The sequence below is a fragment of the Microchirus variegatus genome, assembly GCF_963457635.1.
Source record: "Microchirus variegatus genome assembly, chromosome: 10".
NCBI lineage: Eukaryota > Metazoa > Chordata > Actinopteri > Pleuronectiformes > Soleidae > Microchirus > Microchirus variegatus.
The window spans coordinates 23,379,671-23,403,604 of record NC_139811.1 but is presented as its reverse complement, the minus strand read 5'-3'; the positions used below and the strand labels follow the sequence as shown (position 1 = coordinate 23,403,604).

At 40.5% G+C, this 23,934-nt stretch overlaps 1 protein-coding gene across 1 annotated transcript; it reads right to left on the bottom strand.

Annotated features, from left to right (window-relative positions):
* Positions 1–544: 544 nt before the first annotated feature.
* On the bottom strand, positions 545–21,526 carry cavin1a (caveolae associated protein 1a). Its single transcript, XM_083897101.1, has 2 exons — positions 20,766–21,526; positions 545–2,914 (listed from the first exon to the last, which is right to left on the bottom strand). Exons 1-2 carry the CDS (start codon positions 21,258–21,260, stop codon positions 2,147–2,149), a joined length of 1,263 nt encoding a protein of 420 aa, XP_083753227.1. The 5' UTR covers positions 21,261–21,526; the 3' UTR covers positions 545–2,146.
* Between the last annotated feature and the right edge of the window lie 2,408 nt (positions 21,527–23,934).

The window sequence follows — 23,934 nt, the reverse complement described above, 5'->3', positions numbered from 1 at the left end:
ACTTATAAAAATGTACATGTTGGCAAAAACACACTTTTTTTTTAAAGGGACAGATATCTTACAAGTGTTTCACTGTTTGATGTGCAAGACAACGTGTTGAGGTTTTTTGTCAAAAAGAAGAAAGAAATCAATAATACATGTATTTATATATATACATGAGAGGCCAGTGTGATGTCATAGGCTGATTTCTTTGCATCCTCAGTGAAATGTTCACTCATTGTTGACATTGTTGAATTTAGGGTATGCACATAGTCCTCACAATCGCACGCGCACACACACACGCACACACAGGCATCCTTTCCGTCTGTCCTTCTGACAGCTCTCTACCTTGCTCAGTGCTCAGAAGGAGCACTCTCCCTAATTGCATCCCCCAGCCTATTGATTATATTAATGGTGTTCCATGACACACAGTGGAGCTACGGTGTGTCTACACCAGTGCATCAAGGTCACATGCAGCTTCTAGGCAAGAAAATGGAGCCTCTATATGTACATCCACCATCTGTGGCCTTGCTTTACATCATCAAAAGCAGCAATGATTGAGTGCTGCTTTTTTTTTTTTTTTTTTTTTTTTTTAGTACAGTCCAGGTAGCTTCCCTCTAATCCTCTACCAACACCTTCTCTACAAGATTAATAACCTTATTTGTTTTCCTCACTGTTTTTTTCCCTTCCATCATGGTGGACATTCCTTGTTTACTTCAAAGAAAGTGCACAAAATTGCAGGATGCTTCTGTGTTCTGACATTTGTTAAAGTCCCACGCCAGTCATCTTACCTTACCTGACAGTGAGCTGTCTGCCTCTAACTGCATTTAGAATGACATTTGAAACACCAGTCTTTAAACTGTCATATTGCTCTTCAGACCCAAATTCTTCTGTCGGCAATTACCTTTAATGGGGTTGTGAGAGTGTACTAGGATGAGCTGTAACCATGGCGACACCATTAATTCTTTTCCTCTCCTTTGAGCAGGAGTGTGCTTTGTTAAACTTTAAAAACATATATATATATATATATGACGCAGTGAATAAATACAGTCTTTTCAAGCATGCATGGCAAAAATAAATCACAGCAAAGTTTGCAATCCACATTTTCGTTATTGTCAACTTTTAGTATCTCATTGTGCTCCGGCTGAAATGAGGGGCCTTTAAAGCATCCTTGAATCATAAGAGATACTATTATACTATACAGAAGTATAGTATAAATTAAAACTCAGTTGTTTGTAATGATTGTCACAATAGTTTCTGAACTTCCATCATTTACTTGGGAATAATTCATGCTTCTTTACACATCCATTTCAGTACTTTACATTTGTAATTTACATTACAGAACATTGACAACAAACAAGCATCCCATTTTACTATAAGGCGTAAACCCTACTTAAGCACTTTTGCCCTAACGCACTATGAATTATCAGAGGCATGTTCATTTTTCCTCCTGCCTTCTTACATATTAGTCCTAACCCTTGTTTGTCTATGTGTTATTTTTACACTCTGCGTCACTAAAACCATCAAGCGCAAGTACACCAAGTTGATCCAAAACAATGAAACCGGTTACCAGTTTTATTGTTCTGGTAGATTGGTGTAAACCCTGCCAACTTCCTGTTACCATCACTTTTAGTGCCTTAGTGCTGTGGCACATGGGTGTATATATGTGGTCTGTTAGAACAAGTTCATTCAGAAACATTAGTAATGTGATTTAAATGATTTTCCTTGAGTTATTCTAAAATACACTGACCAGCCACAGCATTAACAATGTCTACCATTCTTAATTTTGTGGCAGATTGGTGTAAATCTTATATTATAATATAAGCAGACTATTTATACATTTTTGTACTTCTGTAGCCCCTCAATTAATCAAACCAACAACAAATATTCTAAACATACGTGTCTAAGCTATCAGCCTGCAGCATGTTTTAAAAGCTCGCTTTGTTTTTGTTATGTTTATCTTACTTATATGCCAAAAAGGTGCAAAAATGAAAGTCATCCATATTGGGTACAGTAAAAAGAGAACAGAAAACAACAGATATCACTTGGATTGTGATCATGTCTACAGAGTCCCCACGACTAATATTGTGTCCTTGTGTTTAGAATCATTTATCACGACGTCATTCCTTTCTTCATCTTCAAAACTTTCTCTGCGGAGCTGGGATGCTCATTCCCTTTGTGCCTTCTGAAGGCCATCTGGCTCCACCATGACCAGCTGAGAGTCCTCGGTCACCTGCAACAGCTCTTCCATCTCTGGGCTGTCTACATTCACCAGCTCCCCTTCTTCCACGTCCACGTGCACGCCAAGCCCGTTCTCCTCTCCCTCTGGTTGGCCCTCCGTGTCAGCCACCTCCACCATCTCTGTGTTCTGCACAACCTCCTCCTCCCCTTCTCGGATCTTCTTCACGTGGAAGGTGAAGGGGGGCACGCGGTACACAGAGGTCTTCGAGCGAGCATAGGCAGTGTGGTCAGGGGTTAGGGACTTCCTCACCTTGTCTTTGGAGCTCTTCATCTTCGCCCTGCGCTCCTGGTTGGGGGTGACGCGGGTCCCAAGTTTGCCAATCTTCTGTTCCAGGTTGTGTTTGGTTTTCTCCAGATTGTCTCTGGTTTTTTGCCTCGTCTTTTCCAGGTTCTCACGGGTTCTCTGCTTGGTCTTCTCCAAGTTCTCCTTTGTCTTAAGTTTGGTCTTCTCCATATTCTCTTTGGAAAAGGCTTTCTTTATGTTGTCCACTTGCTGCTTGGTGGAGCGTTGGAGGCGCTTGGTACGAGACTCTTCGATGATCTCCTCAATCTCCACCTCCTCATCTGAATTGAGATTGACAGGAGGTCTTTCCTGTCCCTCCTCAGGTATCTGCTGAAGACCTTCCACTGCATTACCTTCAACAACTGTCTCCGCTGTCTTGGTTTTTGATGCCTTTGGTGCCTTTACTTGGTCCTGCAAATTAAGATAAGAAAAACAGAAGACTGTTGAGTCACAGCAGCACTGCAACACAGCACAGCAACATTTTCACTGGTGACATTTACGACAAAATTAGCAGACATGATGGTTCACTGATAGCACTGTACGATTCATGTAAATCATGGCATTTAATTTCATATGTCATATGGAAATTATCAGCGTTACACAGAGAAGTCGATGGCCTTTGGCTGAGAAATTAGATTGAATACGAGTGTGTGACTTCACAGCTTTATGTTCAGGTGGTGCAGTGCCATCTAGTGGTGTCAATTAAGGCAAGTCTTAAACATGGATGAATACACACATTTCAAATTATTTGCAGCTCTACAGTCATACTGGAACAAAAACCAAGAATGTATTACATGTAAATACAAGCGCATTCCTGTAAAATCTGTATATCAACGCTCTATTAACAATTGAAGACCCTTTTCTGTCAAATCTAAAAGTTAAAAGGGAACATGTTATTTTACAGATAAACATCTGAACGATGTTTTAATAGGATTTCCATGACACATTCCCATGTCCTTACTTGTTCAAGCAGCACACTACAGTGTATTTCCATGGTGTTTGGCAGTGCACCAGATCTCCCTGTGTGGATACCAGATATCCACATAGTTTGAAGCATGTTAATGTAAATAATGTGATCCCCTTGCGACAACCCTAGAGATTAATGGCCCAATTCTGCTGCATGGTCACAGCTCACTGCTTCTCTTTGGATTTAGTTTAGTTAATTGTCTACTTTTATACTTGAAGTGTCACCAGATCATATATGTAAATACCTTCATCTATTCAAAAATATACATTTGTATTTATATTGGTTCACTGCAGATGTTCATTGGGCACGTTGTAAAAGCAAACATGTTTACCAGCGAGCGCTAACCTGTCAGTTCAATCACCATCGTCACGTCAACAGCTTTAATTAATGCATCACCTCTGCCACGAGCATCCTCGGGATCTCATTTAATTTCAGGTGTAATCACTCTTCTCTCCGTCTGCCTCGCCGTCACATCACATTAAATCACTTCTGGTTCCATTTTTTATGGCTGCATGCACCACTTCACCTCCTCTCTCCTCCCATGACATAACAGACATGGACTGAAGCCTCCTCTATATTGAAAACATGAGGTCATAGAGATTTTAGCCAAACTTATTTAATTTGATTTGTTTCATATCTATCATGTACAGAACATGGCTACAGAAATAAGGCGAATCATATAATGGTTAATGTAGGTGTTTGGGAAAATAAGGTTTATAATGTAGTTAAAGGTCCAGTATGTAATATTTAGGAGTTTAATGGCAGCAATTGAATACTCTATCCGTCAGTATGTTTGTATGTGTATAATTGCTTTAAAAAATGGTTTGTTTTTAAGAAAGGGACTTTCTTTACCAAGGTCACCATCTTGCAGCTCAGCCTGCATAAATATGATGTATAATCTAACGAAGGAGATTATCATTCTGCGTGATTTAACACATTTAAAGCAGAGTTTTTCAACTTTTTTGAGGCAGTGCACATTTTTAGATGGATTACAAACCCGAGGCACACCACAAACTGTTATGTTACAAAATGACGTGACTAAATCACATTTTCTTTTCGACATATTAAGTAAAATTGGATAATTTCCCACGGCACACCAGATGATCTCTCGCGGCACAGTGGTTGAAAATCACTGGTTTAAAGGATTTTACTGGTTAATTGCATTGTAGATTCACATGATAGGTAGATTTTGTATGCTGTAAGTATTCGACAGCTGCAGTGAAGACAGACATGAACTTGCTAGTAGAAAGAGAAGGGAAATGACCTGCAGTGAACTAGGATTCAAACCCGGACTTTTATGTGCAAATTTTACCATCATAAATAAAATATGAGAGTGTTTGTATGTTAAATCATCAGTATTTATAAAAAATGACAAGATCCTGATATCTGACTTGATCTGACACCTGTCAGAGTACATCAGAGGGGGCGAAATTCTCCAGCCACTTCACATCCTGCCATATGTTCTGATTATAAAATGGACATTGCCTCCTTATCTGGTGCCGTGTATGGTCCGGCTCTGGTCAACCCACTCTGTATAGGTTTATTTTGGGCTGGCCTTTCCCTCTCGCTGGATTCCATCAAACATTCTCTGGCCAATAGCCACAGCAGCATTCAGGCCCGAGTGACACCCACCACCACCCCACAGCACCCTCCCCTCCTCCCACATAGCAACAGATAAACACAACGCTCTGTCACCATGACAACCACCTCCTCATGTTGTCTCAGGTGGGCGGAGAAGTTTAGCGGGATAAACAGCTGACAACAATATACGGACATGAGGCCGCCAGTTGTTGCGAGTGCATTACAATTAAACTTGGATTGGATACTGCACCTGCTCTGCAGATAAGAGGAAAGCAAGGCAGTGCTTTATTAATAACAATAATGTGGGGGTAATTTATGAGTCAGTGAGCACATGACTCATTTGAACAAGAATATCTTTCCACAGGTTTGATCTGGAATATAACAAAGACTTTACAAGTCCAGTGAGTACGGATCAGTGACATCTAATGGCGTGAATGCACAATGCCCAAGCACATCCTGGAACTATGGAGAGGATGTGGCTGTTCTTCTTACTCAGAGTAATATGCTCAGTTTTCTGCCACTAAATCCTCCTACACATCGGACCTTTTCGATCTAAGCTACAACAGTAAACACGTGCATACCCACCCAGTGATATAAAAGTGTATGAAAAATCCTGTGCACTGTGAATAGCCGTTCCTGTGATCTCATGTGTCCCTGGCAAAAGCTTGTTTTCATCTGTGGGGGGTAAATTTGGCCACTCGGCTAAAAGTGAAAGTCAACGCGTAACGCTTACACTTTAAAAATACATCTGTATACAATCGAGTCTCTTGTGCTGCTGTAGAAAGTGAAGCAACATACGCGAGTATGGGCACCATCATGTGTGCACCCTTCCCTACACACAGTGTTTTTTTCCATGAAGCCAAACTGTGAATACCTTTCATACAAAATCCCTGGATACTGAGCAGTGATATAAACAAAGAAATGATGAACTATATTCCAGCCTAGAGTTAGTATAGTATTTTTCAATACATTTTCAGATGACTACTTTTACTTCTACTTGAGTAATATTTCATCAAAGTATTGGTACTTTTACTCGAGTACAATATTTTAGTACTTTTTCCACCTCTGGTTATACACAAATACCAATATCTGCAAGTGGAGTGGTTTTAGGTCATCCATTATTTGGCTTTTCATGGAAACCACAACCAAAAATAGAGTTGTTGCTTTTTCTTGGCAAATTGGCGATTTACATTCTTAAAACTTGACTCAGTCGTCTGTGTCTGCGGAAATTGTGATCATATCGTCAAATTATGTTTGGGTTTCTCTGCCTGATTACAAACTAAGAGAAACCCAAGGAAGGAGATGGCAAGCCCATTAGTGTGCCTGTGTTACCTTCCCCTCTCCGTCTGTCTGTGTGTGTGTGTGTGTGTGTGTGTGTGTGTGTGTGTGTGTGTGTGTGTGTGTGTTTTCTCCTCACTGAGACGGAGGTCTGTTGCTAATCACCCTGGCATGAATCATACCTCATGGAGAAGCTGGCTAAAGTTAGTGGGGAGTCTCTCTGTCGCTCTCTTTGTTCTATTTGCGCCAACTGTCTTTCGGGAAGGGAGGAACAACAACACAGCAGATGCAATTAAAAAAAAAGTCTCAGGAGACACAATGAGGACACATTTTGGTACACGGCTACATGTATGAGGTACAAGTTAGATGTACATTTTAGATCTTGAAAATGTCTGATTTATAGTTCCAATTTAATCAGAAATGTTGTACATATGTAATATAACAAGTTTGGGAAACACTTATTTAAAGGACCACTGTGTAGGATGTTGTGGTATTTAGGGGTTTTACTCCATAGCCAAGTGTGTGATTTGTCCTTTCTGAGTTCCGAGTGGACTCGGGCGACTTGCCTCATATGAACTGTAATATAAAATGCTGATTCTAAAGGTAACAAAAACACAACAGTATTTAATTTACAGCTGATAAAAAATTAATTCAAGGTGCCATATGTAAGAATGTGGCCAAAAACGGTTACTACACTAAAATTCCAAATAGTTAGGTTTCGTTTTCTCCGCTATTGTAGCTCAGACGTAACTGTCAACCCCTGGTTGCTCGGCAGCTGAGACTCTATTGACTGCAATGATTGGTAGACGGTGGTAGGTGGCGCCACATGCCAAAAGATTTGCAGTCTGCAAAATACTTTTTTTAATGTAAATATTTTGGCTGTACTGTTGTTGTTGGTGAGTTCAGTTTGTTATATGAACATTATTCCTGAGTCTCTGTGACATATTAGGAGGATTTTATGGCCAGTTGCTTTAGATTTATTACATAATGCACCTTTTAATCATCATAAATATTATATTCAAATTCTGTTACTGTAAGGCCCTTTGGATACTTTACACAAGCCCTTAAAATATTAATTCATATGCAACACGTGATATCTGTAGATCTGTCAGTGGAGCTGGTGACCATTAAAAAGAGCAGATATGACTCTCTTTAGATAAGAGTGTGGCCTCAGGTGATGAAAGATGGCTTTTGGCCCCTTATATCACAGTGTCTGTCTCTCCTGTTACTCACGTATATACTGTAGTTTCTAGTAGACATATCACTAGTGTTAGTGATTATCTCCATCAAGGCAGGTTAAAGAGTACATTTGAAATGTAATTTCTGATTGCACAATCTAATGGGCATGCAAATATTATCTATCTATTTTTCATCATTCTTGAGAATAAGGTGATTTTGTTAAGACATTAAATCTCAACAATAAATATCTATTGCTTTAAAATATGTATCTATTTGTTTCTATTCAAACATAAACATGTCTCATATTATTGTGAATAGTGAACAGTGATAGTACAATATGAATACAAATTTAGAATAGTCTTTTTTTTTACAGATTATTCCAAACATAACTGATGCTGGCAGCAGTAAAAAGGTTGAGTATTTGTTTGGATAATAAATCCCTGTGCAGTAACGTTCACAGTCCCGGTCCGGCCCACCTTCACACACGCAGACGAGGCATGCACCGTCCCCTCTGAGGCATCGTGATGAAAGGTTCTCCGGGTGAGTCACAGGAGCAGCTGTCGCATCGTGTCCGCTCTCTGCAGCTCAGGACAGGGCAAGGCCAACATGAGAGATTGGAATGAAATGAAGGTGAAGGTTTGCATGTTCGAGCCCTGTACAGGCCTGAATCATGATGCTGTCATCTTTAAAGAGACCCCACAGAGTTGCAGGCTAAAATAAGGACGCTAATGTACTCTGGTAATTACAGTGATATTGATTCCTCCCAAACAATTCACAGACGACTGTATATGGCTGCCTGCTGGCTAAGACTGGTGCAAAATCTGTTTCCGAAGCCCTGTTATACCTTTTGAAACAATCTGCTCTGCTGGACACAAGCTTAAAGCTCCATGTTCATGGAGTTATTCATAAATAATTCCATAATTTCTGAGAGACAACTTGATTTCTACATCTATACTGGCTCTATTTTGAGATAAGAGACTTTGATCAGTCACAGAGCAGTTCAGTGACAGAGAGGGCAGTAGAGCATCCTCAGCTCTACTGGTTGCAAAAAAGAACTCTGGAAGTCTATGTGAAAATGAATTATTGGCCTCAATCGCCAGTTACAGGTCTTCTCGAAGAGAACATGATGTCAATTTTGTAAATTAGTACATATAAGTGGACACCAGTGTGATTGACAGCTGGTAACAGGTGACGTCTGGGAATTTTCAGTTTGAAAAACTGTCATGTTCCAGTTAAATCGCATCACAACGGGAGTTTGTTTAGCAACTGGAAGACGATGTCCATTTTAGTCTATGAGCTGGACAATATATAAGCAATCGAGAACACGTCAAAGATGGAGACGTTACAGTGTGCGTCTGTCATTGCCTTCCTGGTGAAAGTGGATCAGAACAAAGAGAACTCAAAAGAGTTAGGGCCAATTCCAATTCCTATCTTAACCCTCAAGCTCAACCCTTAATCTTAACTGGCCCTCAAAACCAAGTGGTGAGGGTTATTTTGTCACTTAGAAATGGGACACCCCTTAAATGCAGATACGTCTTCAGACTGTGGGGGGCAGAATAACGCAAAAGCTGCGTCCAGTCTGTCAACTCCAAAAAAGAAGAAGAAGAACACATTTACGTCACAATTATTTAATACGATCCGTTTTGTCAGTCAAGTTATTAGGTTGTCAGTTAGTTATAAGATGATACTCATACAAATACCACAACCACGGACATATTCAGCTGACAGTTACCACACACCACGGCTTATTGAAAAGTAAACGATAGCATTGACAAAAGATCGTAAAATAAAAATAAATGTTACGCAACAATGACGTCAGTAATCCATAATATGGGCCTAAACTAAGATAATACAATGGTTTTCATAATTTTTATATCTCTATTAACAAAGAAAATACTTATAAAAAAATACTAATTTGTAGCGTACTCCAAGGGTGGTCTCAGAAAATCTCAATATTGAGGGCGATACAGCCCTTAAACTTGCCCCTCAACTTAATTTTTCTGAGAATCGGGACAGCACTTGCACTAGAGGGAGCGCACATTTTTGAGATTGAGGGTTAAGATTGAGGTTAAGCAAGGAATTGGAATTCACCCTTAGTGTATAATATTTTGGGGATGAGACTCTGCAATCAATTACTTCTCTAGCAATCCCGCCTACTGCAGCTTTAAGTATCCAGTGGGGGCGATGGAAATATTACCAACCACTCCTGCAGTCTATGGACTGATTCATTCAGCGAGAGAAGGCCCGTCTGTACACCAAATAGCCGCCATGGTAATATAACGTTAAGTGCACACCACAGGAAGGGAGTTCCCTGGCTTCTCCGTCACAGTGATTTGTGATTTCGCACACAGGACCCTAAAGGGAAAAGCCCTTTTCCACCGCTCACTCTTCCCTCATCCAACAGCTCTGACACCACAGGAATCCTCGGGTCAATGACAGAAAAATTTACTTTTCCTTTTACATCCCTGCGTGAAGTGACAGCACTGGAATAATATTATGCACAGTTACCATCCTTTTCCTCTCTAACAATGATATTTACAGAAAGGAAGGAGAAGTTTAAAATTCTGGTCACATACAATTATCCAATCATGTGTTCGTAAGACAGGTGCACAACTATTAATGTATTTATAAAATTGCCATTATTATCAGTGAAAAATACTAATTATATAATGTGATGTGTGGTTAGGTGAAGTGAGGCCATGAATTGGGCCCAGCTTTAGGGAATTAAAACTTCTGAATTACTTCAGACGAATACTCTGCCAGTGGTTAATAACAGCAGGTATTCAGGAGGAGGGCATGAGGCCAATCACAAACACTGCTCTGCTTTGTTCTGAATTCAGCTGTTGTTTGTGTGTGTGGGTCTGAAAAATGCAGTGGAAAAACTGACACAAGCCTTTATTCTCGCCTCCTTTCTTGTTCAGAAGTGCAAATATTTTCGCTGTAACCCAACACCGGGGCCTTGAATCAACTTGCACAGTTTGTGCTACTTTGTTGTTCGTTTTCTTGCTGTATTTTGCATCTCATTTTATTTTATTTTACTGTTCAGCACCTTCTATTGCAAGTGTGCATGATTGACACATTGCTTTTAAATTAGATTTTACTTAAAGGTGAAGTAAGTAGTTTATAGTGACATCTAGAGGAGAGGCGGAAATTTACAACAACGAACTGCTCCTCTGCTCACCCCCTCCCTTCCCTGAGCGCTACGGTATCCTCAGCCAGTCAAATGTCGTCCTCGTCGTCTTTCTCCGTGGTGCGGGCGTACGGTCAGGTACTGGTGTTCCTTTATCCGCTGTAAAATACGTGTGGTCCTTCATTCTAAACGCGTAAAAAGATCCGCTCTCAGCCTCGTCTCGGTGCTCGATTTGTTCTCTCGGGTTTGTCCTTACAGGCTCCCGTAGAAACATGGCGTCGTGGCAATGCAACTGCGGCCCGTGGCAATGCAACAGCGACCCGCGACCATGTTATTTTACATGACTTTTTGAAACACTACGAAAATGAAACAAAAACTATTATACAGCGACTAGACAATGCAGGAGCACATAATATGTATAAAAAAAGTGGATTTCGGGTTATATAAACCCATACTACACAGTGTCCCTTTAAATGATTTATGTATACTGAAGAAATTCTTCTTTTAAAGTAGCTGAATAAGAGGATAAAATCTATTTTATATGTTGCTTATTTACGTTACTGTTTGAGGGGTTATTTCATACAGATGTATGATTTAATTTGGGTTTATTCTTTGTGTCTCTGCCATAACATAACACAGCCAAAAGCATCAAACCAGAATGATTCTTTTCCAAACATTTCACCTTCTAACTTTGCCTTTTGTTCTTATAACTTAACTAAGAGTTGTAATATTTGTAGATTAATCATCCTAAACATTTACGTGCATGCAAAATCCAATCTGAATGCTACCTGCCATGACCCACAGAGGGGCGCACTATCTGTCAGAGCCTGTAAGTAGCCAGCAGCCAGTGCTAAGAGCAGCAGCAGCAGCAGGATCAAACTCTAGATTTGCACGCAATGTGTTAGGTTACAGAAATAACAGTAAGTTATATTTAACGGAAAAGTATTGACACTCCTTTAACTGCCTGTTGTAACTATATTGACAGACTATCTTAAGAGAGGTCTCTGAGTTTATTTCCACATTCATGCACCCAAAAACTAATTAACATGTGGAAATGTAGTCACATAAAGAGTATTTTGTAAGATGCATGTACTACGTCAAGTCAGTACTGCTGATTTCTCAGTTCGGAACGACTCAATGAAACGAGACACTACGCCATTCCACTGCATGCTCCTGGTATATTTATAATCAAAAGCAACATAGTGGTTTCCTTTAATACAGTGCACCGATTGAGATAAAATTGGCCGAGTGTTATATCGTAGATAGGAGGGAGTGTCAACAATTTATTTAGAATCAGCAGCTTCCACCGAGTTGTGATGTGGAATGAGGACACATTGCTGTTCGCCAGCCAAGAGCCTGCATGAAAACTACAACCGTTCAAATGGAGGGGGCGATCTGATCGGTGTTCCAGCTGGTCGATCCTGTCTGCTCGTGTGGGATGGGGATGTTCAGTGAGATGGGAAGGCAGCTGTGGTGTGAGATTAAGCAAGAGGCAACCAGAAGGTATACCTTAATGTGACTGGGGTGACTTGGATTGTCTTCATGGAGAGGGAGTTTCAAGGAGAATAACTCGGACTCGGGTGACGAATCCCAGTGTTCGAGTCTGAGTTTTGAGTCTGATTACGATGAGTCAAAAACTAGTTTAAGTATGTTTTTGACCAGTGGGAATGTGTTAAATTGGATTCACTCACAGATGAACTGACTTATTTCCTCTTCCTCTGTTTTGTTTTTGGCAGCAATGCGAATTTGGGTGCCTTTTTCTTTTTTGCACAACACTAACATTGTATTGGTACAGCCATTGGCCATGAATGCCACTCATTGGACCAAAATTTACTCAAGTGCTCTGCTTAGAGCTGACATATCGGTAAAAAACAGGGGAAAACATTAAACACAAATTACACCATTTCAAAGAGCTCATTTAACTGTAAAATCAAATTTACGTGTATCACGTAAAGCACTACAATACACTCTTAGAAATAAGGGTTCTAAAAGGGTTCTTCTACAAGGGCTGAGGTTCTACCTGGAACCATTTGCTTCTGAAAACCCCTTTCCTGAAGAAAGTGTTTTTCAAGAGTTCTTAGTAACACTAATGGTTCCAGTAAGAACCATTTTGATCCAGAGAACACTTTAAAACCCATTTCCTGAATAAAGGCTTTTAAAAGGGTTCTTGGTGGAACCTTTATAAAAAAAAGGTTCTACCTGCAGCCAAAAAGGGTTCTCCTATGAGGACAAGCAGAAGAACGCTTCTGTCAGCAAATGCATATGCTCAGTTAAATACGCTCTATATTCTGTGTTCAGTGGGAGGAGCTTTGGTCCTCACCAACCACATGCATGATGTATTAAAGGGAATGCAGGGGAAGGCAGCAACAGAGGAAATGAGTTAAAAAATCGGTACTTTTAATATAGCATATACAGGAAAAGCCCGTCAAGTCCGAATGAAATTAATACACTTGTCCAAGTCTGGGTTGTGTATCCTGAAAGTCCTATAGGTACAACAACACTGTTGCAAAAGATACATATTGCACAAAAAATGTCTGCACAAAAAATATTTATACATATTATGTATAAATATTTTTCCCATGACATTTTTTTGTGGCACACAGTAGATCAAGCTCAGGTATAAATAATAAATTGAGTATGGCTGAATTTCGTAGCAGCTTCAGTTTGGGTGACATGGTTGTCTCACTGTCATATCTTACTGGGACACTTAAGCGAGGCAGTTGTGAATATTATGAATATATGTTATATGTCCAATGTGAAAAAAAAGTTATCAGTTCATTTTTGTCAAATCTGGAGTTTCGCAGCACCAAAGAAATACAAACATTAAAGATCTGCTAATATTCAATGCTGTTAACTTTAACATGTGCAGTGTTGCCACGTGTTAAAACTGCAGGGATCTTCTTTCAGCTGTGCAAGCTCCATACACCACACAATCCACATCCTATATGTCAGACATACATGGCACGCAACGCCACAGAGTGTTGGAGACTGGATTTGGAAACGCAGGGCGATGAGGGAAAGTGCTGAATCTGTAAGTGTCGCCTTTATAAAAAGACACGGTCCAGTTTTGCCAAACCCTGTCTGACCTCTTCAAAAATGCTTGTTCTATTCTGAGAAAAAGCAAAGTTTTGTAACAGCATATCAGCTTAAAGATCTATCTAAAGAGTCAGTAAAGTGAAGAATGGTCGAGGATGTTGGCAGCTGTACATGTGAAATGAAAGAAGGGGGTTTAAAAGCGAGGACAATGGTTCAGATTTTTCTAAAATATACAAAAATACTCAATCCGTGTTCTCTGTATGAAAAACAATGTAGCTGAATTCTGCTTAAACAAAAGCGAGGGATACACGCAGGGGGAATTAAAATTGAAATGTTAAAGGAATAATATCACAAAGGTTGATTATATAACAAACACATGGTATCACACTTACCGTTTAACCATTTTCTGCACATGAACAAGTTCACCCTTTAACAGCGAGCGTATCGCAGACGACACCACGTTTGCATTACTGTAATTACACAACATCTGTGCTATTAGAAAAAAATCCAACGGTTTCTGAAAGCAGAGAAGTTGCACGTCAAAGCCAACGTGTGCATAATTATTGCAGTAATTTAATAGATGCTGTTGCCGGTGAATCAGCGTCTTTGTCACCAGACAGGAAAAAAGAGGGAAAAACGAAAGTTTCCATTTTTTAACTATGTTGTATACTGTTCAAATTTCACATTTGAAAAAATCTGGTGTTCATGTACAACTACAGTGTTTTTCTAAATGAACCTTGTTGTTTTTCTTAATTTTAAACTTTTAAAACCATGCAGTAACATGCTGTAAATTGTAAATAACTGCCAGATATTGAAAGTTATTCTGGAAAAATGGGCAAAAGTATTTTATGGTTAAAATAAGGCCAAAAAAAGAGAGTCCAGATGGACATTTTGAGGCTTAGGTGTTAAAGGGTTAAAAACCACAATCAACTACTTTCAGATTTTCAAATGAATCTTTGATTGTCTGACATTTATCACAAACTTACGGAGGCCCCAAAGTGACATGAGAGAAAGAAAAAAAAAGACAAAAAAGTAAGAGAGTCGAGATCTCGACTTTCCATTTTTTAAATTTTTTTTTCTTTTTCTTATTTTTTTGGAAGCTCTAGATCTCTACTTTGAAACTCAAGATCTCAACTTTTTTTCCTCATGCCACTTCGAGGGCTCCGTACAAACTTCAGGGTCGGTACCTTCATAATTTAAATTAGCCTAACATATAATAATAATAATATAATATATACAAGTACACGTCAGTATGGACTATATTCTTCCAAAGCTCTTTATGATCATAGAAGTTATACCATCACGGACAAGACTACAGGACTCTAAACACATTACTGAACAGTGCTGGCTCGACATAGCAGCTGACACGCAATAGTGAAATGTGGAGCTTCCCAGATAGCTTTCCAGTCACCAGGTGAAAGAGGAGTGCGGCCGCGGAGAAAGACTCCGAGGAGACACGGTTACTGTACAAGCACTGTAGCAAATACTGAGTGAGCTGTGGTCTTAGTTATGGATTGTAGGACAGTGGCAGCGACAGGGTGAGGAGAAACTGAGAAGAGGGGAGGAACAAGTGGGCATGTTTGCAGAAAAAAAAGGGCACAGAGATGCCAGCAGGATGAATCACTACACTAATTTGGTGCTGCGCTTCTGGTGCTGCTCGGTTTTGTTACTCCTCCTGACTGCAGAGGGTGTAGCTGAGTGATCCGTCTCTGTAATGAGGCTGAGATCTGATTTATGTCTGGAAACAGATATTATTAAGCCAAGGCGTGGTGGATTCACTGCATCTGCAGTGGAAGTGCATGAGTTAGAACACCGTCTGGGTTTTAGCTCCCAAAGCAAACTGGGCCGAGGCCGGCTGGTTGTTGGCTGCAACCTGAGCTGTGGAAGGTCTGTGAAGTCGGCGTGGAATAAGTAGACGTGTAAGTGAGAAGTCTTACAGCTCCCTGATAGAGTTGACCACATGACTATGTTATTGCCCTTGAACTGACGCCAAACACGCTGACTCCAGACACAGAACAGCACTGTCTCACGCTATCACACACAGCAAACTGGACTCATTTACATAGTCAAACTGATAATGTGCAAGAGGAAACACACGTGACCTTTAGTTCTTATGGCTTAGGCTCAGCTTAACGCATGTGAGATTAAATTATGAAAAGAAAACCGACCCCGTGTTACCCTAATTACAGATTATGAGATGTGTTTACTTATACACTGAATAATCTGCAGATTAAAAATTCACTCATGTCTCACCCATGGTATAAAACAATGAAATATTTCAACATTTTTGGCAGACCGTTGATTTGGGCTCATAACCATGAGGTCACTGTCCAATACTGGGAGGGGCCAAGGGCTGGGGTGCCTCTGAGCAAGGCATGAAGTGCTGCTCCGGCTTAACTACTGGTGTGTAATAATGATAGTGGGTTAAAATTCACTATGACTAATAATTATTGTGTCTATTTTGAATTCTGATCTCATCAAATACATCAAATAAAATCGAAAGAGACATGAAAAAAGCTGCACATTATCTTCTTTTAAAAGCTGAAATAATTAAAAATTTGACAAAAAGGGTTAACCTTTTTGCAGATCAACTAATTGAGTGCAGTTTGCAGTTCTTCATACTAAAATTAAATCCGTTTTGCCTTTTTCGTTGCTGTGTTGAGCAATTACTACAACATATTATTAATGTCTGACAATTAATGCACACACACTTTTCCTACTTTGGTTGAGGTTGCTCATTCCTGGATTGATAAACACAAAATTATTTAACGTATTATCCTTTAATTTGAAAATCTCTGATGGAAAAAACCTCCTTGGGCCATGGGAACATAAATATTTCTTAGTAATTAATCAATTAATTTGGTTCAATTAGGTTGAATTTGATTACTTAAAGGTGCATTATGTAATAAATCTAAAGCAACTGGCCATAAAATCCTCCTAATATGTCACAGAGACTCAGGAATAATGTTCATATAACAAACTGAACTCACCAACAACAACAGTACAGACAAAATATTTGCATTAAAAAAAATATTTTGCGGACTGCAAATCATGTTTTATGTTTTGAAATCATGTTTTGGCATGTGGCGCCACCTACCGCCGTCTACCAATCATTGCAGTCAGTAAAGTCTCAGCTGTCGAGCAACCATGGGTTGCCAGTTACGTCAGAAAAAGGAAAACTTAAAGACCTCGGTATTTTGAATTTGAATGTAGTAACCGTTTTTGGCCACATTCTTACATATGGCACCTTTAATTGATTACGTGAAGAAAATAATGAAAATAAGTAACTTGTAATCAAAATGCTCAAATTTGTTAACGTGTCAAGAAAAACAAGCATAATATCCTCACTGTAACACTGAGCCACAGATGATTATATTACCACCATCAAGCAACATAAAAGCCACAGCATTTCTGTTAACAGTCTCCATTAAGGTTCAAACACGGCAACAGGAAATGAGTTAAAAGGCTCAGCTAAAACAGTCCGTCAGTGTGAGACTAAATGAGAGGAATCATTTCCCACACAATCAGAATGATTAAGAATGGTTCTGTGGAAAAGACAATTGCTCAGTAAAAGGAGCAGGATATGACCTGGAACTCAGGAGGGAACAGAAAGAGGGAGTGATTGCAGAGTCAACACTCACAGTCAGTGGCGTGTTCATTTAAAATATCGCAGCTCCAGAGACACCACCCAGCCCTGGAGGACTCGTATCGCACGCTTTTCAAATCCTCAACTGCTCCCACAAAAATGAGGTGGGATCACAATGAGGTTGATTCAGGAGAAAACCACAGTGAAACCATTGTTTCAGTCATATCCAAACACACTGAGGTCTGTGTCATTATGGTGAAATGCAGCTTATGCATTTTGAGAAAAATATTGTTGCATTTCCCCTCAGTATTTGATAACACAGATTATTCTGAAATGGGCAATGTTGTACTTTTACTAATTATAATTGGCAGCGCTATAATTAAAGTAGAGGTTTAAGTCCCAGCTGCAGCTGATAGTCATTTTAATAACTGAGGAATCTGTTGATTATGTTTCTTAAAAGATGATTTGAGGACATTATGACCAATTTACTGTGGCAACGGTGCAAAAAAACCAGAAAAAGCTAAAAAATCAATGATTAAAATGTTGTATTCATTGATCATTTGTTGCAGGGGTTTTCTTGCAGCTACACGGGACACAAGGATTATTTCTAGACTGTGGCATTGCCCACTTTTACTCAAGTAAAGGTTATGAATACTTCCCACACCCATGCTGATAACGTCTTCAGATCCACACCCTGCTGTTGCCGGGGGGATCCCGTCGGTCAACATCGTCGTAGGTTTAATTATAAAGCATCACTGTCAAAGTCTTTCCAACGAGAAATCCAGTATCTATGTATATGCGGCTATTCTCAGAGCACAGAGGCAGAACCTGCAGTTAAAGCCAGGTGTAGCAAAGCATGGCTCTACACAGCAGGAGTAATAATATGACAGTTTCTGTCTCTCTGTGTGCTGTCGTCGACCTTTAACCTCTAGATGCCTACCCCGAAACCCTGATATCATCCTTAACCTGAATCTCTTTTTTAGAATCATTCCATTTTAACCTTTTAACACACACACAGAAGAAAGTGGTTTAACCCGACTGAGTGCTGATTTGCAGTGCTGCCAATAACTCAACGGCCAATATCTGTCAGTCAATTAAACCGGACACTGTGCGGCCATTGTCTGGCTGTAAATATAGACTGTGGGAGCCCAAAAAAGCCACTGCAGCACTGGAGCTATACAGCTCTCCAGACTGCTCTGTAACTGTGACGGTGACTGAGAGATAAGAGCATTTCAGCTGTAATACTACAGCCAGGAAGTGGTTTACACCTGTTCTGTGCGAGTGGAAACGCGAGATGAATTAGAAACTGAATACAAATGTTAGAGATCTGATGTATAAGAACTATTGGTGACATCCTCTGCCAAGTGCACTACGTTTGTCCATTTTGGGATAGGGTTGTCACTTTGTATTTGAAATTCCAACGTTTAACGCTGGAGTTCAAAATATACAGCCAACAAGAGCGTCAGACTGCCTGATGTAATTACCGAGTGGTCCAGCAGAGGGTGCTGTTTGTGCAGCTCGGATTTAAATCTACTTTGAATCCATCAGAAAATGAGAATAGGGATGTTATATATTGTTTTGCTGTGAAAATGGAGGACATGAGTAAGATAGTTAAGATAGTTAATCACAACACCAACTAATACATATCGATAATAAATAATGTCACATTTGTGTGTGTGTGTGTGTGTATTTGGTCACATGATATTTGTCCTAACTTGTAAAAAGATGGTGACACAAGATGGCGGCTTCTGTAAAGCAAGGCCTTTAACTTAAAAAAGGCTACGAGAACCAAACCATACTAATTTAATATATAATATACCAAACGTACTTATTTTTAGCATATTCAGCGTTGGGCGAGAAAACCTCCTAAATGTTACACACTGGACGTTAAGATGTAAAGAAGATCTTGAAACAAGTCCACTTCTGCAAATGCTGTTGATACCTGAAACAGTGTCCATCATACGCTGAATTCGAGTTGAAAAGTTTGAAAAGACACAAACAGCAGGAGGAACCTGCTTTAAGCGGTAATTTATTAAGGTCATGGTACGTGTCTATGATTGGATTTCTGCAAGATGCCGATAGTGTAACCTGCTCCCACACCAAACATCCCAGGAGGGGGATGTGAAAATGTCTGTGCCTGCCAATAAAGACTCTGAAGTAAGCTCTACTCACGCAAGGCCCGCAACTCTCTGATTCTTTGGCCAGTAATGTTTTCAAGGAAAATCTTCACTCTTTGTCTTCTAATAATTTCTGGCAAACTGCACACTGATAGGTTCAATGCGGCCCTCTACAGGAAAAAATATCTCTGCAGTTTAAAGCTCCCCAACACAGTTCTTCTCCACCTGCTGCAATTACGATGAGCAAACTGTGACTATTTTTTCCCCATTGTGTGGTAGTTTTGCAAAATTCCAGATCATGGCACATGTGAACCTTTTTCACATATCAAATCGAATAAAACACAGTTGCTTCTGCATGTTGGGAGTTGCACCAGCCAGACATGACAGCACGTCCTGCTAAAAAAAGGGTTGCTTGACAAGTCTCAAATGCACAGCGGTACTTAAACCTCTCAAGTGAATCCAAAGGCGTTCATTGACCAAACTGTATCTTGAAGTCTCTCCTTTCTTCGTAAAATGCACCAAAGTGAACACTTTCTCTTCTTATTCAAATTGACGCGTGGATATAAAGTGTGTCTGATTTCTGAGAAGTCTTCATAATAAAACTAAAATCTTCATCTTACATTGCTGCCGCCTGCCAACTATCTGTCCTCTGAGCACTCGAAGGTTCATGGGGCGTTGGTTGTGTCTCAAGTGGCCTCCAATGCCAGTATTTATTGGGGTTATATTTTTATTAACACCGACGAGTCTTTCTTTAGTATCACTGGGTACTCATGTAAGTTGTCCTGTGCAGTGGGAGAGGTCACTCACTACCTGCCTTTATTTTTCCATGGAAGCCTCTGGTATTCCGGTTCTCTGGTGAGAGAAGGAAAATGTTCGCCTCTGTTTTCCTTTTCTGAACAGAGCCGCAGTGTCTGATATAACCCAAAACACTTCAGGAAAAAGTGATTCGGACAGTTATGTCATGGAAACCACAGAGAGGCGGCAGTGTGTTAGTTACACCTATATGTTCATACAAACACAATAAATCCTACATCCATGACAGTTACAGTATTCAGACTGTGCTGACTCAATGTAATGGTCACTTTGGAGGCTGCAGTTTGTGCTGCTGTTGATTAAAATGCATTGATTAATGCACATAAACTGTTTTTCTGTATAATGCTGCTGCTCAAATGCATAAAGGATTAGGGTTACTGCACAAGACAGGGTCAAAATATGCCAGAGCGATGTCAAAAGTTTGCACTGATGGTCTGGGAAATGCACTTGTACTGTGAATGTGACTGAAGTGATTTTTTTAAAATGAATGTCACATGTAATCATCATCAAATAAATATTACTTGCTATTATATGATGAGAATTATATTTAAAAACAGGCTCACATGCACACATACCTGGTAGATGAGGACTTTGAAGTTGCGCCTCTTGAGCAGTTCGGTCTCGTTGCTCTCCAGCTTCTTGATCTGGCCTGCCTGCTTCTCCAGGTTGCTGCGCACCATCTTGACATTGACACTGACTTTGCGTACCTTCTCCAGCATTTTATTGACACTATTGGTGGTGCCAACGTGGTTCTTGGTCAACTTGGACAGCTCCCCTTGGATGGTTGACACGGACTTCTCCATGGCTTCCTGCCGGGCCTCAAGGCCATGCTGGGTCTGCTGGATCTGGTCTACCACCCCGATAATCTTGTCTAACAGAGAGAGAACCATGACCCCGTTCATCTGGGCTTCACTCTTGCCAGTGGCCTGCACCTGGGCAGCATCATCATCAGGGTACTCATCATCCACAGCCGGCTCAGTGGCAGCGGCCACCAGAGCGACCTCGTCATCATCATCATAAGACACCTCTGCCAGAGCTGAGTGCTCCTTCTTGACACCTGTATCCGCCATGGCTGTCAACTCCAAATACAAACCACTTGCACACTAACTACAGAATACGCGAGTGAAAAAACAACCCCAGCCAAAATTATCACAAACTCAAGCCCGGGTGCTTTTCTCAATCTTCAAGACAACTTTCTCCAACACTTGTTTGCCTCCGCCTAGTCTACTTTTTACACTTTAACTTTCTCTTCACCCTCCGTCTCTGTCTCTCTCTGCCTCTGCTCTGGGATGCCAGCCAGCCAAGGGGAGAAGGGCCTCTCACAGCTGAGGCATGTGTGCCCTGGCTCAAATGCCTCTGCTCCCTGTGAAACCACCCCTTCCAACACTTGCCCCCTCCTCTCATCCCTGGCTTCCCTGGGCTCCACCCAGTTGTGTCCTGAAGCACAGGGGGGGGGGGCAGACATGACAGCGCTGTAGCAGGGAGAAGTGAGGACAGGAGAGGGACCATCATCATCATCAGTGTGATCTAGTACCATCAAACATACAAAACACCAACCAGACATGACAGTTTGAATTCCAAGTTCAAAAAGTTGCAACAGGCAAAAGATATACCTGTTTTCCATCATGCATAACATATGCAAAAACATTGACATAGTTCACAAAAATGAACACAATGTCCTAATTGAAATAATGAGATATACCACTATAAATCATCATATAAAAACACAGTGTTATCTATAAACAATCTCACCATGATTTTCACCACGATGTTGCCATTGTACACTTCCACAAATACTGATCTGAAACCAAAATTAGGTTACTTATGTATGTGCATAAGTGTGATAGGGTGTGACATTCTGTCATTTAATATAATCATTTCATGGTTATGAAACAGCACACATTATGCAGAAAGTGATATGTCAAATATTTACATGTATTTCTTAATATAAGATATAAAATATAAGAAATATGGCATCCATCAGGGCTGTTTGATCACCCCATATGTATTCTCTCTATACCACTGCTCATCAGTCACATTAAAATAACTCATTCCAAGGTAAATTCATCACAATCAGTCATTTTGAAGATGATGCAACCATGTTTTTTAAGGGTCCATTGCTGTTTAGGTCATACAGTCAGTCAATATACTAGTTAAAGAAAACGTTATTTATTTAGGGTCTTTAGGATCACAGTTCTTAAGCAACACAACACAATGACATGCAAGAGCTGTTCCTAAAAGAAATACGACTTAGACTTAGTAAATGAAGAAGTCCTCCCTCTGTTACAATCTGCAGTCTCACTGTTTGATGTCACTGAACCTTTGTTGTTATTTTTTGCATTCAAAGATGCAATATTTAGATTTAAATAAATATACACATCATAAAGTTCTCATTCTTGCATTAGAGTATAGTTGTAATTGGTGTCTTGCGCGGTAAATTGTTCAACCATACTTATCTCTGTCAGATAATCTCTTACACACATATGACATCATATATCACACTTTGATATCACGGGAGATCAAAGGACAGGGGCATCACACTGTTCTCGAAAACTCCACTCAACAACGCAAGAACAAGCAAATTAAGTAATGGATGATTAAATCCAGAAGAACGCATTCATGTAACATTATGGATGTCATTTATCGTGAAACACCAACAACAAACCAACCAATCCATTCAGCTCCTTTTGCTGTGTATATTTTTTTGTGTTGAACAAGAGCACAAAGACAAGAAGAAGTCATGTCTGTGAGTAGAAAGTCGACTGAGGCCTTGCCTCAAACTGAAGGTGACGGCGATTATGCAAAGCACAACAGCACCAACAGCAGGTCCTGCACTTCCTCCAAACTGTGCTGTGGCTCGCACCGGCAACATGACTCGTGCTACGGTGAAGACTCGATTGACTCGCACAAAGGCAAGACCTCACAGAGCAAGTCATCAGACAGGGGGCAGAGGTCAAAACAAGGTCGGACAAAGACGAAGAGTAAAAAAAGTCAAGACAATCATCAAACTCCATACAAGCCCATGCAGACGAGGCTTGAGAATGACATATTGATGAACACCAAGGCCCTGAAGAGCCAGGTATGGGACCTTCAACGGCAACTGTCTGAAGCACACAATGAGAACAAACTCCTGAAGCGTGTCCAGCATCGCTACATAGTGGCACTAAAGCACTTTGAAGACTCGGAGGACAACATCACAGAGACAATCACCAAGCACAGGAACGAGGTTCGGGCCCTGCGAGCGCATCTCCATGACACCCGCAGGTGCAGGAATCACCTGTTAAAGAAGCTACGGGCCACCGAGTTCGAGTTGCAGACCACAAAAAACTCCCTGCAGCATCTGCAGAAACTCAGCCAGGATCAAAGCCTGCTGGAGAAGGCAGAGCTCGTCCGCATGCTGGACAAAGCCACCACCGAGCTCGAGGAGAAGGACAAGAGGATTCTGTACCTGGAGAGGGACTTTCAGTTGTGCAAAGACTCATTCAATCGGCAGTTAGCAACTATGAAGAGAAAGCTCACTCAGGCAAAAAGCTTTTCCACCGATCTACAGCAGCAGATTTGTCTGTTGACGAAGGAAAACGAAGAGCACACAAAAAAGCTACAAGCACACAACATTTACTCCAATCGATTTGTGAAAGGAGCGCCCAAAATAGACAAAGAAAACAAGGTGGTTCAGACTCATGGGTTAATTCTTCTCCCCGTTTCCTACTCGCCTTCCCCTCGAGGTGTTTCTGAAATAAAGGT